Genomic DNA, 14,868 nt, shown 5'->3' on the forward strand with positions numbered 1-14,868 from the left:
TGAAGCAGGGCAGAGCTTCCTTCGTGGGAGCCGCAGAAGCCCTCCCCACAGCGAGTGGCCTTCAGCAGCAGCAGGCTGGGGGCCCTAGGGGTCACTAAAGAGGGACCTCTCACAGAAATGGTGGAAACAGCTCAGCAGCCAGGCGGCTGCGGGAGGCTTCTCACTCCCAGGAGACTGAGATTGGAGTCCTCTGAAGGGGTTGGGATCGCTCCCCGGGATGACCACGTGCACCAAGCCCCGGGGGGCTCCGGGATGTGAAGGGGCGTCTTTCAGCAGGACCCTCAGGCTCTTCTCTCCACTCTTGGCGTGGCCCGGGGCAGACCCGGTGTTAGTTTAATCAGGAGCCAGCAGGAGGGCACCGCGGCTGGCCCCACCAGGCACTGCCCGAGCTGTAATTAGGGCAGGATCTGCCAGACAGAGGCCCTGTTACGGGCCACCGAGTTAAGGGGCTATCAAGGACGGGCAGGTCCCTGCGTGTGGTTTGAAGGACAGCCATCAGCATGTCCTGTGGGAGGGTGGGGCCTCCGGGAAGGGCAGCTCGTCCTGTGGGGCGGGCAGTACTCAGTGCCCACACATCCACACTGCGACTGCTGGGGCGGGCAGTACTCGGTGCCCACACATCCACACTGTGACTGCTGGGGCGGGCAGTACTCGGTGCCCACACATCCACACTGTGACTGCTGGGGCGGGGCAGTACCCAGTGCCCACACATCCACACTGCGACTGCTGGGGTGGGATGTTCTAGGAGCAGGGAGGCTGCAGAGTGGGTGGAGGTGAAGCTGGAGGGTGGGGGTCCCCACTGTGTATCAGATCACCCAGGTGGGCAGAGTGAAGGACAGCTGAGCCAAGAGCAGAGGGAGCAGGGTGAGGGCAGTGACCTGGGGGCAGGGTGAGGAAGAGCAGGAGGCAAACAGCAAGGGAAGCAAGGGCGGGAAGCAGGAGGCCAGGCCAGAGGCTGGGAGCTGGCCGCTGGGGGCCTCGCCCTGCTGTTTGCTTCCAGAGGAGCCCAGGCGCTTGTCCACTGTGGTTTGCAGACAAGAGCTGGCAGACAGTGAGGCGCACAGAGCAGACCAGCACCCGGAATTGAATCCCCAGCTTCCGGGTCCCAGTAAGGACCTAGAGGCCATTGCTCCCCAGCTCTGGTTCTGCCACACCCACCCCAGGATGGCAGGAAACCTGTGTCCTCCCCGAGCCCCAGGCCTGCGTCCCCTCCTGCTCACAGAAATGGGAAAGGTCCATCCGTGGCCCTTTCTCTTCTTGGACCAAAGGCCCCTTCTTCCCTCTGAGGCCGCCCTGCCTGTCGGGCCTACACTGCACAGCTCTGGTGACCCCCACCCACCTAGAACAAGAGCCTCTGCAGGTCCTGGCAGGGGTCTCCGCGGACTGCCCCTGGCCTCTGGTTAGGTGCACACTCATTTGGCACGCCCATGTGGTGGCTCCATACACTCCTCCCCACGGCCACGTGGCTCCCCTGCCCTTCCCTTCCCTGCCCCCACCAAGGCCATCTGGTGTCCCTGTGTGGTCCCCAGGTGACTGTCTCACAGCACATTGCCCACTCACCTGGGCAGTCCGCCCGCAGCTCCTCACTCCTCAATGGCACTGGCTCAGGCCCTTTCTGGCACCTTTGCTGCTATCTCTGGCCACTTTTGAGTGCGGACACCTCAGTGGACACACTGCCCCTTTCCTCCCCCTTTGTCCACACGTGCTTGCAGGGTGGGGTCATTTCCTCCCTTTGCCTCAACAATACCCTGTACACGGGGATTCCTAAGTCGCCCTCCAGCCCCAGGCTCAGACCTTCTCCTGCCTCCGGAAAGGGCTCAGGCCCCGGCAGGCGCAGTCCTGCTCCCCATCTCCACGTTCTAGCTCACAGGGAGAATCTTCCTCCCCCCCTCCCCCGTTTCTGATCCTCTCTGAGGCCTGCACCAACGAGTCTCCCGTTCCTCCCTCTTCCCCTCTTCCCTCCAGCTCCCCGTCCTGGTGGTTCTCCTGAGTCTCCCCACCCCTCCTGCCCCACCCTGATGCAGATGCCCGGATGCTGCTCCGTGGGTGGGGGTGGGGTGCACTGCACACAAAGGCCCTTGACCAGTTTGAACACTGGCTACTTTAGAAGTTTCTAGAAAGATAGCAGCACCTCAGGTTTGAGAAGGAGGAGACCCAGAGCAGAATCACCAGAGGGAAAAGAGCCAATCAGAGTCCACCTGAGTGTTGCAGGACTATTTTGGCTGAATGAATGCATACCTGCTTGCCCTGGGACTTCTCAAAGTTCCCTGGGAGGTGGACACAAGAACCCATTTGTCCATCTGATGGACATGAACTGAAGTCTGACCTACTGTTGGCCAAGAACTGAGGAATCCACGTGAAGGTGACGCAGTCCTTGCCCTGGGGCAGAGCTGGCAGGGTGGAGCAGCAGCCCTGCAGGAGCACAGCCCTCTGGCAACGCTCTGTGCTGCAGGGCGGCCCTGCCGAGGAAGGAAGGGGGCTTTGGGAAGCAGAGGGACACTCACTGGCTCCCTTGTTCCCCTGCTTCCCCTCACTTGGCTGAACTGGCCCCACTGCCCTCTCCCATGGCCCATGTGCCCTTAGGCCCAGGGCTCAGACCTCAGCCCTCCTCTGGCTCAGCTTCCGGGGGCCCTCGCTACTGGACCTTGGCCTCCCCTTGGAATCCCCTCCTTTCCTTGGCTTTTGTGACGTTGATTTTTCCTGGTGTTCTCCTAAATCTCTATCTACAGCACTGACTCCCCCCTGAACCCCCAACTCATATGCCCACCTGCCACCAAGTGTGCTCCAGCTGGATCCTTTCTAATGGTTCCTGCTTCCACGGCCCTGTCCAAGTGACCAGCTCACTCCCTGGGCTTCTGCCACAGCAGCGTCTGGGCCCCACGTTCTTCCGTCTTAATTTCTTATTCAGCTGCCAGAATCATCTTTTCACTTATTTTATTTTTGGAGCCTGACTTGAACCCAGGATGCTTAACCACTGAGCCACATCCACCTGTTTTTATGCTTCATTTTGAAACAGGTCTCACTGGGTCACTTAGGGCCTTGGCAAATTGCTGAGGCTGACTTTGAACTCATAATGCTCCTGCCTCAGCCTCCCCAGTTGCTGGGTTATAGGCTAGTGCCTCCATGCCCTGAAGAATGCTCTTTCTATAAAGGGTAAATTTGTACACTCATTTCCTAGCTCAAGAACAGTCCATAACAGGAGAATAAAATCACCTTTCTGATGGCCACAGATCTCACTTGTGGTCCCCTCCAGGGCCCCCCACACCTCCTCCACACTCTCCGTATCCTCCTGCATTTCCCTGCACAGGGCCTTCCTGTAGCCTCCAGGCAGTCTGGGCTGTCCCCCCTCAGGACCTTTGCACCTGCAATGCCCCTAGATCTCCCTTGGCTCCTCCTCAACATGCAGGTCTCAACCCAAAGTCACCTCCTCCTCAAGCTTCCCTGTGCTGCCCCCTACACGGTCACTTCCATCGCAACCGCCCTAGGTCAGCGCTCTGCGCGCTGAATTCTTAATACATTTGTTATAAATCATCGTCTGTGGTCCCCAGTGACAAGAAAGACTCCGCAAGTCAGGGGCTTTCTCTGATTCGCTACCCCACTTGCCCCAGAGCCTAGAAGACGGTTCACCACACAGGAGAAAGTCCCAGCGCTGGGCAGAAGGGACTTCTGACCCACGCACGACTTCGGACCCCTCCGCATATTAGCATGCTGAGGGAGAAGGCCCACTTCTCCACCGGGCGGCAGGCCAGCGCAGAGTGCTACCACACTTGGAAGGACCCACAAAAGCATTTCCTGTTCATTTATTTTAAAATCAGAAGAAAAAAATAATGAAGATATTATAATGATGTCAGCTTGGTTTGCCTTCATCTTTCTACCAATGCAACAGTAAAACACAGTGTTTGATATTTGGGAGGGTATCAGGTCTACCCTTCTCGGGCCTCCGCTTTCTCTGAATGTACCATCCCAGCGTCACAGGGAGAATTAGAAGTGACCTGTGAGCATCGGGCTGTGTCCGCCTAGCTCACAGCATGGGAGGATGGACTCACAGTGTGCCAGGGAGCCAGAGCAGGGAGACCTCAAGGTCCCCAGGTCGTGGGAGCTGTCTCCTTTGTTAGATGTGCTTGACCTCTCACCATGTTGCAGGAGGCTGGCGGCGGGCTCACACTCCACTCAAAGGCCAAAGAACCACAGCTCAGCAACTTGCCTAGGTGAGATGACTAAAGCCAGGACTTGACCTGCTTTCCTGATTCTGCACCCCTGCTCTGCCCTGGGCCCAGAGCTGACACCCCCTGCCCCAAGTGCCCGGACTGAGTGGCACAGCGCCTCTTTTCAGGAACTCTCCTGCACAAGCTGGGACTCCTGTGAGCACTTCCTACTGTGATCTGTCACCGAGGACTCAATCTTCCTGTGCTGGGGCGGGTGCCAGCCCTTCTGCTGCCAGGTGCTGCTTTCCAACTCTCAGGCGCTCCCCGCCCCCCGCCCGCCACAGGGCCCGACTCCACCTGCTCCCGAATGAGGATGACGCCTGGCCAAGCTCAGGGCACTCGGCAGTGGCGCTCTGTTTCTGATTTTTCTTGCCTTCCTTGGAGATGCTGGTGCTTGGAGGGGAAGCAGAATGTAGCATCTTGGAACAAATCTGCTTCTGATCATGCAAATGAATGCCCGGTTGATGCAGGCAGACTGTCAATTCACCAGTAAGCCAGGGAAAGGGGGGACGTCCCCGCACGAGACTGATGGAGACTCTCAATAGAAAGCTGCTACTCCAGAAGACAAGAGCATTGTCGGTGGCGGAGCCTCTCTAGGATCTGAGCCGCGCTGAAGCTCCCAGGTACGTGGGTAACTTGCGGGCGTCATCGGCACTCTTTGGGAGTCCAGAGCGGCCTGGGGGGCAGGGGTGAGGGTCTTCTCACAGACTAGATGAGCCCCTACTCTCCCAGTCCTGTGACACTTGCCAATGTGATGGCTGGGTCGAGTGGGCTCCTTCCCTTCCTGGGACTTCACGGGAAGTTGGGCTTTGGGGACTGAGCTCCGACTGGCATTTATATGGGGTTGGCACAAAGAGACAGCGTGTGTGTGTGTGTGTGTGTGTGTGTGTGTGTGTACGCGCACGCGCGCGTGGGTCTGCTGTGATTTGGGAAACTAGTCTCAGGTGAGACCAGGTGATTTGGTGATGATATTCCTGCTTTCTGCAGATGATTCTTTACAGCAGGGTCACAAATCCTTCTATTAAAATTAAAGAATTACGTGAAAAAAACTAGCATTTCATGAGATCAAGCTAGTTTCCAGACATTGGAGCACATTTGAATCCTCTGAACATGTTTATGAGGATATTAACTAATAGCCTCCCAATTTGCAGATAGGGAAACTGAGGCTCAGGCCCTGAGAACTTGACGCCCTGCATTACAACCAAGGAAACCAGGGCTCTCTCAATGTTGGGTTGACAGTTGGTCAAGGGAATAGGGTCCTGGTCAATTCCTTGGTCACCCCTGCTGGCTGTGTCACTGTGGGGCCAGGGACCCCTGTCCCCTATCTCCTGAGGTTCAGGGAGAGGTTACCCCTCTCTGTACAGAGTGAGTGTCAATCTGCTTCTTGGTCTATTTCCTAACCTGACTGTGACCTCCTTGGAGCGGGAATTCAATACATATTTATGTCCAAACACCTGGCCCAGCGTCTGGTACCCAGTAGGTGACCACAACTCCTACCTAGCTCAGCAGACTCGTGTTGGTGCTAGTCAGGTGTGCCGAGCCCTGCTCAGGAGACATGGTGATTTAGTGCAATCAGGGCTGGTAGGCAGACCCTATAGGAAAATCTGTATTTTGTTGCCTGGGGACATTCCAGAAGAGGGGGTGGCAAACACCAAGCCCCAAGATGGGAGTGTTCTCAGCACACTCAGCAAAGAGGCTGACTGCTACGGCTAACCCAGGGAGCAGAGCCCTGATGGGAGGTACAGGAAGGGAGGCCAGAGAGCTACTAGGGCCACATCAGAAAGGACTCTGGAAGTCACCCTAGGGGTGGGGCTCTGACTCCGCAGTGAGATGAGGCTGTGAGAGGACTGTGAGCAGAAGAGCTGTCACCTGTCCGAGTCCTGCGGGAGGCCGCTCATGGCCTGGAAGGGCAGACAGAGGCAGAGGCGGGAACACAGGGGGGTTCTGCCCCAATCCTGGAGAGAGATGATGTTAGATAGAGTGATGGCAGAGAGGCGGGGGACGGCGGGGCTGGGTATGTCTTGAAGAAAGAGCCACCTGGACATGCTGTGGCAGGCTGCTGCTGTTTACTGAGATGGCAAAGAATAGGAGAGAGTATGCAGGTTGGGGGTTGGGGACAGAGCCATCCGTTGGGATTTAGGGTGAGTGGCTATGGGACACCTGAGTGAAGAACCAACCAGACTGCTGGCTCAACATGCCTGGGGTTCCAGGGCAAGCCAGGCTCAGGGACAGACATGCTGGAGATGCACTGGGGAGGTGTCCGCAGAACGGCAGGGAGGTGGCGACCTTGCTGTTGTCCTCCTCCACACCCGGCACACGGGTCAGTGCCAGGTGTGCTCTGGACAGGGCGCAGGACCACAGGACCACTCATGGCTGTGCCAACCGCGCTCAGAGGAGGACGAAGGCACTCAGGGGGGAGAGGAGCAGGAGGCGGGAGTGGGCAGCCGAGAGCGGCATTCTGGGCAGCAGCTGTGGACGGGGCCATCACGCCGCAGACAGGTCTCTCCACTCGGTGGCCCACCACGAGTGCATGCCCTCCAGCCACGCCTGGCGTGGGCAGTGGGCCTCCTGTTGGGCACCGTTTTCCTTTGCAAGTGGAAGGAGAGAGCTCTGTCTTGAGGCCCCTGGGGGACTCACAGAGGAACGGAAACACCTCGCTGCACCAGACCCTGTGCCCTGGAGTCTGGCTACTCCCCGATGTGGGTTTGGAACTCAGGACAGAGTGGGGAAAGTCCCAAAGACACGACTGGGACAGTGCCTGGACCTGAGGAGCCCGAGGCAGCCAAGTGCCCAGTCGACCCTCTTACAGCTGATGGCGTGCTCGAGAAAGGTAACCTGGCCACATCGAGGCCCTCTGTAGCCCAGGACCTCCAGACAAGAGGTGCGCCTCCCTGGTGGTCAGCACGTCCACTGCCACTGGGGCACCCTTCCACCCACCTGTGCCCTGCCTAGATCTCCCAAGGCTCCTGGGACTGTGAAATAGTTCTTTCTCTCATTTGGAAATTGGGGCTGGCCGGAACAAGCTTTAGCACGTGGTCCAGAGACGCAGACTGTGGGAGGAAGAACACACAGCCTCTCCCACAGGAGATGGAGCTCGCTACAGGGAAAGGCTAGGTTGTGTGTAGCACGTCGCACAGGCACATACAGCAGCGGTGGGTTAATTCATGAGCTCCCTGTTCCCTCTCCACCTCTCCCCAGGGAGCTGGCACTAATGGCTTCTTGTATATCTGTCCAACCATTACCCTTCCACACAGAAATACATTAAAATATGGACATTTACATATATGCAGATACACAAAGATTGCTTTTTAAAAATAGGAGAGCTATCTTAATGCCACATTCCTCTTTGTTTCCCGCTTAGCAGCAGATGACGGGCACTCTCAAGCAGGCCGAGAGACCTAGCTCATTCATTTCATAGAGTTTAATAGTTTGTGTGCATCTCAATTTCTTCCAGAATTTCCCACTTAATGGACATTTGAGTTGCTTCCATTTCTTTTTCTCCACAATAATTAATGCTGGGTTCAACATCCTTGCACACATATGTAAAAACAAGGGTTTTTCTGGCTGGGAGATAAATTCCCCAAAGTGAGATATATTACCCAAAGAAAGCAGGATAATCCTAAGGAATGCAGGGTCCTGTGTGGCCACCTTAAATGATGTTTTGAAGCACCACTGTGGTCAGTGGAGCCGACTGGGAGCCAGACTGTGTGCTGGGAGGCCGCCTCCCGCCCAGGTCCACAGCGGGCTCTCCCTGACTCCAGGGGCTGGGCCTCTTCTAGGCCTAGCACCTTCCTAGTGAGTGACGGTGACTTCCTGCCTGTCACAGCAAGACCCATGCCCGGCAGATAACAGGCTGGGTTGCTCGCCCCCACTTGCCATGCGTCTGGTGTGCCCCGTAAGTCGCGTTTTGTGCCAAGGTGTGGCAGGAGCTTTTCTAGGGAAGAAAATCCCCCAGATGCTGGTGTCCGGGTGCTTCCAGGACTGGAAGGGCTGTCACTGAGCCCACATCCCCGCCTCTCCTTCCCCAGTTCTCAGTGGGACTCGCAGGCAGGGCTCTCCATGACCGGCACCCTGGTGTTGCAGCATGGAACCCAGCTGCCCAGCACTTGGCCTGCTCCTGCTCAGGGTGTTCACACATTCCCTCAGCGCTGTGGTTTGTGGGTGCGTCTGCCAGGCTCCCAGCCCTGCCAATGACTTATTTTTGAACCCAACTCCTCCCCCCAACCCCACCACCACCTCCAAACACACGCAGCCTTGGTTCATGGGAGTTTCCAGCAATCATTTGCCAACAAGCAAGGAGGCAGACCCCATCACAGTCAGGTCCGCAGTGCGAGTCTGGGGCGCGCCAGCTGCAGTCTCGAGGCCTCCTGGCTGCCTACCTTCACGGCCTTGGCCCTGTCAATGAGCCCGTCGTCCTGAGAGCTCCCGATCAGCAGATCCACCTTCACCCCCGGAGGCCTCTGCAGCGCTCTGGCTGGAGCTTCGCGGAGGTACTGGCCATCGACCACAGGACCCCAGTAGTGGAAAGGGCCACTCACAGCCAGCAGCTGCAAATAGCAAAGGAATACCACTGTTTGTCTGAATGTTATCTTTTTTTAAGAGTAATCAGTTGCACCGCTTTGCCTCATGGTCCCAACACTGTGTCTACGCCAAGTGAGCGTCCCTGCTGGCTCTCCACCAGGGCTCCGCTGGCAAGCAAGGTGAAATGACAGAACTCCAGGCAGGTAGGACACCAGGTGACAGTGCCCGGGGCTGGACAGCAAATGTCGCTCTCAGTCATGAGGGCCCCTAGGAGAATGTCACAGGGATTCCCTGCCACGGTAACAGATCCCCAAGAAGAATGGGTGTGAGGGAGCACAAGGTGCCGCCTCGAGTGGGCAGAGGCAGCCAGCTTCAGCCTCGACCGGATTAGCCTGCACACGGGCCTGAGGAGGCCCACACAGGGCTGGAGCCCAGACTCACTGCTGGGGGTGGGGGTCAAGCCGTCAGCTGAAATGACCACAGTGAGTCCTGCTAATGTCTCCTTTACTGAGACGTGGCTGTGAGCAAGGTCCTTGCTGGCTAGAAGGGACACACAGCTGTGGGGTGCAAGGTGGCCCAATCCACTGGCCATTGTGAAACCATGTCTACAATGCTCAACACGTGCAGTGTGACCTGAGTGAGTGCCCACCACCATCCTGGCATGGGGGCATGACCCTTCCACCCACTACTTCATTTTATTGTCCCACTCCATAGGGTCTGCCTCACTAGTCCCACTTTGTAGACAGAAAATCCGAGTGGCAGAGAGACCTGCAGTGCTTTCTGTTTGCTTGGCCCATTGTGGCCTGGGACCCTGCAGAGGCCTGGGGTCAGGGGTGGCAATCGAGCTCCAGCTGGCCACCACCTCACTGTGTGGCTTGGGTGGATCCCATCCCTCCCCAGGCCTGTTTTTCCTTTGTAAGAGACCAGAGACTGTCCCTCCCCAGTCTGCACACACGTGCCCACCTTGGTCTGGGCATCATTGAGGACATTGGCGGGCTTCTGGCGGAGGCAGGACACCACTTCTCGGCTGGACGAGGTGGGGCAGCCGACCTCTTTGGCCAACGCCACTGCCTGTTGCTGAGCCCTGTCTGGGCTGATGACAGCTGCAGGGGACAGTGCAGAGCCTCCCTGGAAGAGAAAGAAGGCTCAGGGCGGAGGGTCTCCACCATCCCTACCCCTGCTCAGCCCAGAGACTCGGGGCTCTGCAGCCTCCTTCATGCAGGATTCCCGGGACCCTGCTCGGGGAGGCCCACAGTTGCCTCAGTTTCCTCATCTGAGAAGCTAGGGGGTGGGACGAGGCCACCAGTCTTGGCAGTGTGGCCGATGGCAGATCAGAGTTACACCACGTGTGTTTTTCTGTGCTGGAGCTGAGCTGGGTCTCCTCACTCCAGCGTAAGAGAGCTCTGGCCTGGCCAGCTCCATTTGTGTCTCAGTTCTGAGCTACATGCATCAGAGCCCAGAGCACAGCCTCCTTTCACAGAGCACAGGGAGACCAGAGCAGTGCTGCCCACCTGGCCCCCAGAGGAGGCTGGAGAAATGCAGATCAAGGCACACCCAAGGTCCTCCTCACCTAGAGACAACAGGCGGATTCCCTAATCTGGCCAGGCCACTATCCTGAGGCCCCGCCAGAGACCAAGGGGCGTGGACAATGTCCTGGATTGAGGGAGATTGTCCTCTGGAAGGTGCCAGCAGCCACCAAGCGTGAGTCAGGATGGAAGGTCGTGGGCAAAGAATGGGCCAAGCTCCAGGCCTGACAGCTGACAGCCAAGGGGGAAGGGGAGGCCAGTCCAAGGAGCTAGATGCCATCAGATGAAGAGAAGAGAAGAGAAGAGAAGAGAAGAGAAGAGAAGAGAAGAGAAGAGAAGAGAAGAGAAGCTCTGTGCCCCACACCTGCTCCAGCTGGATGCGGATGGTTTCAGAGTCATGTAACATAACACACGCCTGTCCTTCTCCTTGGCAACTCAACAGTGCTGTCAGCCCCCAGGGCTGCCCTGGGGGCAGGGCTCACCTGGATGGAATTCTTTCTGTATGCCAAGCACTGCTCTTAGCATCTCAGGTATCAATGTGTACAAGATCAGCCCATTTTCCAGATGAGGAGTTGAGGCAGAGGTGAATGACTTGTCCAAGGCCTCAGAGGTAGTGAGAGGCAGAATCGGGATCTGCACCCAGTGGTCAAGCACTTGGCTGCTGTGAGGTGGACCTTTCCTATACACCTGGGGTCAATGACCTGGTGGCACTGTTACTGTTCTTATCTCTGTTTAGTAGTCAGGTCCCAGGAGGGACTTGCAGCCAAGTCAGAGGCAAGGCCAGGCAGGCCGGAGCTCAGTGGAGGGACTGGGGAGTGTGCAGGGCGTGGAGCTGGAGGCCTGAACACGGCAGCTGCGTGGCCTCCTGCCGAAGGAGCCCTTCCTGCAGGCTCAGCTGTGCAGGCCAGGCCTGGCAGCTTGGCTACTGACTTGAGGCAGTGACAGGAGGAATCTGTGGTTTTATGTCCTTTAGATGATATCCTGAGGCCCTCCTGGGTCTGGCTGGCCCACTCCAAGGGACAAGCAGCTCTCCAGAGCCCTGTGATCCCCAGCCAGTGGCTCCCGCTGGCTTTCAGCCTCTGCGGAGCAGGGAGAGTCCTAACTCCAGGCTCACACACGCAGCCAGCCCGGGCCTGAGCTGTGGTGGTGGCAGAGAACCCGGGTCAGGGTGATTTAGAGGGAGCACTGGGTTCCGGGCCCTCAGTTTCTTTTTGCAAAAGGAGTGGCCAGCTTTCCCGAGAACAGCTCAAAAAGCTGCTTTTTCTTAACAGAACACACACACACACACACACACACACACACACACAATTAAGATACTCCGCCAAAGCTCCACGTTCAAAATAGCAAATTGCAGCTGGCCCAGCAGCCCGGAGACAGGCCCTGCGGATGGGTGGACCCCAGGACCGGTGTTTTTACTCTATGTAAAGCCACGCTCCTGACACGGTAAGGAAGTGGTCAAAGGCGTGGGTGACGCTGATAACATGAGAGGCTTAGAGAACTTTCCTCTCCAAGTATTCTATTTAATCAGTTTTTCTGAAGGAAATCTTCTTCTCTATGGAAAATTGATGGTTAACATCCAGTGGCCAACCCAGCCCTTGAGTTAAAGCTTTTGATTGGAGACGCAGAACTTGGAGGAGGCAGGGGTGGGGGGTGCACAGAGCCCTGGCAGGGGACAGAGGGTCCAGGTGTGAACCCAGCTCTGCCACTCTAGGAGCATCCATCTCAGGACCAGCATTTGCCCCTCGTTAGTGGGAACAAGGGACCACACTTCACAGGGGCGTGGTGGCTAGGACCTTCGCCGGCTCAGTGGGACCTCCTGGGACCTGCAGGCACCAGGCCTCTCCCTGTGCCCCATCGTGCTGCAGGTCTGCAGCCTGGGCAGCCTGGGCAGCCTGAGCTTGGTCTCTATCTAAATCTGACACAGCTATTAAGTGTCAATGAGTTTCCTCTCACATTTTTTTTTTAATTTCAAAAATAGCATGGACCAAAACCACAATTGCTGACCACAACTCTTTCTTCCTGTAGCCTCTGAGCATTGCCTTGACCTCAGTTAGCACCTCAGACCAAGACCTGCCCCTGTCAAGAACACACCCACACCCACACCCACACCCGTGTGGTCACAGAGACACACTGACACATGGACCCTTACACAGACACAGATGCAGAGACACACATACAAGTCAGACACACACACAAAAGTACAGACACACAACCAGACCCACACAGTCCCAGAGACATTCTCTCTCTCTCTCCTCTCTCTCTCTCTCTCTCTCTCTCTTTCACACACACACACACACACACACACACACACACCAGCCCTTCCGGAAAGGGATGCTGGGCGTCTCCAGGAGGCACCACTCATAGGCCTTCCGTGAAGAGGTGGTCAGCAAGCAAAGCAGCAGGGACAGGGAGGCCCTGTGACAAACTTGCTGTCCCCCGAGGGCCCTGCCCTGACGGAGGGGCAGCTCTGTCAGGAAGGCGCCTGCCCTGCCCCTTCCTGGTGTCCGCGGCTCCTTAGCCCCCTCTGCTCACGGACGCTGCACTGTGAGGTGGGGACGCCCTCAGGGAAGGGACACGGGATGAGAAGGGGCGCTCAGTGCGTCCTCAGCCACCTCCATGTGGGGCACTCTCATGCCAGCTCCCCAGCGCCCCCAGAGCAGTGCCACACAGGCCACCAAGGTGAGGGGATGCGCACGGCGCTCACGCTGCCCGTCTCAGGGCAGCCCCATGAGGCAGGGACCCGCTCAACGTCAACCTCAGAGGCCACAAGACCATGGGCAGAGACTGAGCCTCACACCCAGGTCTCAGCTGGGCGGGACACCGTGGGACTGGAACCCGGCCGCGGGCTCCAGAGCCTGTGCCGTAACCACCGCGCCCTGCCATCTCAGCCGAGGCCTGAGTCCCTTTCCGTCCCTGTGAGGATGTGACGCCAATGCCAGGTGGACAGACCAGGGCCCTGGGAACGGCAGACGGGGCTCCGTTCAGCTGTCGCCATCCTGCCGGTCCCCAGCCTTCCCTAAAGCACAAGTCTCCCCGCAGCACTGGGTCTGGCCCACCTTCGCAGCCTCAGTTCAACACCGTGACCACCCTGAGAAGCAGGGAGGGCGGACGCACCTAGAAGACACACAACACGCCACTGATCCCGCCATTCTCCCGAGCGAGCCACACTGACCCCAAGAAGAACGCGGTGGACTCCGGGAAGCGTGTCCGCGGAGCACCTTAACCATCGCTGGGGCCAAGTGGAGAGGCCAAGACCCAGGCTCTCTGCCTCCAGGGGCTCTCCCACATGCCGTGCTGCCGCGGTGGGGTGGCTCCCAGCGAGGTTCCTGGAGTCCTGCTCCCCTCCACCTCCTGCCCCGCCGTCACTCCACAGGGCCTCTAAGGACAGTCCAACGTCACCAGTTCCCAGGGTCCTCTACCCATTCTAAGTGAGCAGATGATGGAGTTTATTGATTTTTAAAATGCTTTTCAAAATTGTTTACCTTTTCTCCAATGATGGATACTAAATTTGTGATGAGAGAAACATTTCTATCACATTTAAAGGTGAATCCCACACGACAGGGCAGGCGATTCTCACCTCGGGGAGCAGCCCGGCTCGCAGAAGCAGGACGAGTCGGGCTGTGCGTGGAGCAAACAGTGGACTGAAGGTCCCCAGGGAGCAGGAGGGGCTGGGGGACAGGACAGGTCCAGCAGGAAGCCTCGCCTGGGCAAAACGGCAATCCCCCTGCACCTCCGGACAAGGCTGACCATGTGTATACCCAATGCTGTTCCCTTAGTGTACTTGATGGCAAAACAGATCGACTTTTGCAATTTTTAAAGCAGAAATAACAGTATAAACCTTCACCATAGAAAAAGACAGGGAAGCAAAACAAAGATTTTAAAATCACACCTTCCTCCCCACCCCCATCAAAACCAATCACTAACGCTGGTCTCGTCACCTGTCTCTTCCATACAAATGTGCGCATGTGTGTGGAGATGTCTATGTGTGCACATGTGGGTGGAGGAAGTTAGTACCATGGTGTTATTTTGAACTTGTCTTTTTCACCTAACAGTCCACTCTGGATAGGGTCCTGGGCGACTCATTTACCAGCTGTGTCAGTCAGCAGGCTAACACCAGTGTTCACAGAAACATTGTTCATGACGACAATAAGTGGAAACAACCCAAATGTTCATCAGTGGATAAATACATACAAAACATGGCGCATTGCACAACGGAATAATACTCAGCAGTAAAAAGGAAGGAAGCGCTGGTACATGCTAGGACATTGAAGAAGCAAAACAGCTCCACGCAAGAGGCTGCATGATTCCATTCACACAAAACGCCCAGAGGAGGCGAATCTGCAGAGACTGAAAGTCGACCAGTGGTTTCCTGGGGTGGGAGTGAGGTGGCCGAGGAGGAAGAGTGGAGTGGCTAGGTCATGTGACAGCTCTATTTTTAGCAGTGTGAGAAACCATTTTCCAGTGTGGCTGCATCATTTGGTGTTCCCAATTTGTGAAATTCCTGTTTCTCCACATTCTTACCAAATATTTGTCATTGCCTATTTTTCGTTTCATTTTGCTCTGTTTTGTTTCCGTTGTTGTTGTTTTTTATTATAGCCATCTGGTGGGTGTGAAGT

The 14,868-nt window shown here is 56.8% G+C and overlaps 1 protein-coding gene across 1 annotated transcript in view; it reads right to left on the bottom strand.

Annotated features, from left to right (window-relative positions):
• Tg (thyroglobulin) overlaps nucleotides 1-14,868 on the bottom strand; it is a 211,589-nt gene that overhangs the window by 22,338 nt on the left and 174,383 nt on the right. The window contains exons 42-43 of the mRNA XM_026407413.2: nucleotides 9,690-9,854; nucleotides 8,585-8,752 (exon numbers count right to left, since the gene is read on the bottom strand). Coding sequence (XP_026263198.2) covers nucleotides 8,585-8,752; nucleotides 9,690-9,854 — 333 coding nt within the window. The remainder of the gene's footprint in view (nucleotides 1-8,584; nucleotides 8,753-9,689; nucleotides 9,855-14,868) is intronic.

This window comes from Urocitellus parryii, chromosome 7 (genome assembly GCF_045843805.1).
Source record: "Urocitellus parryii isolate mUroPar1 chromosome 7, mUroPar1.hap1, whole genome shotgun sequence".
Classification (NCBI taxonomy): domain Eukaryota; kingdom Metazoa; phylum Chordata; class Mammalia; order Rodentia; family Sciuridae; genus Urocitellus; species Urocitellus parryii.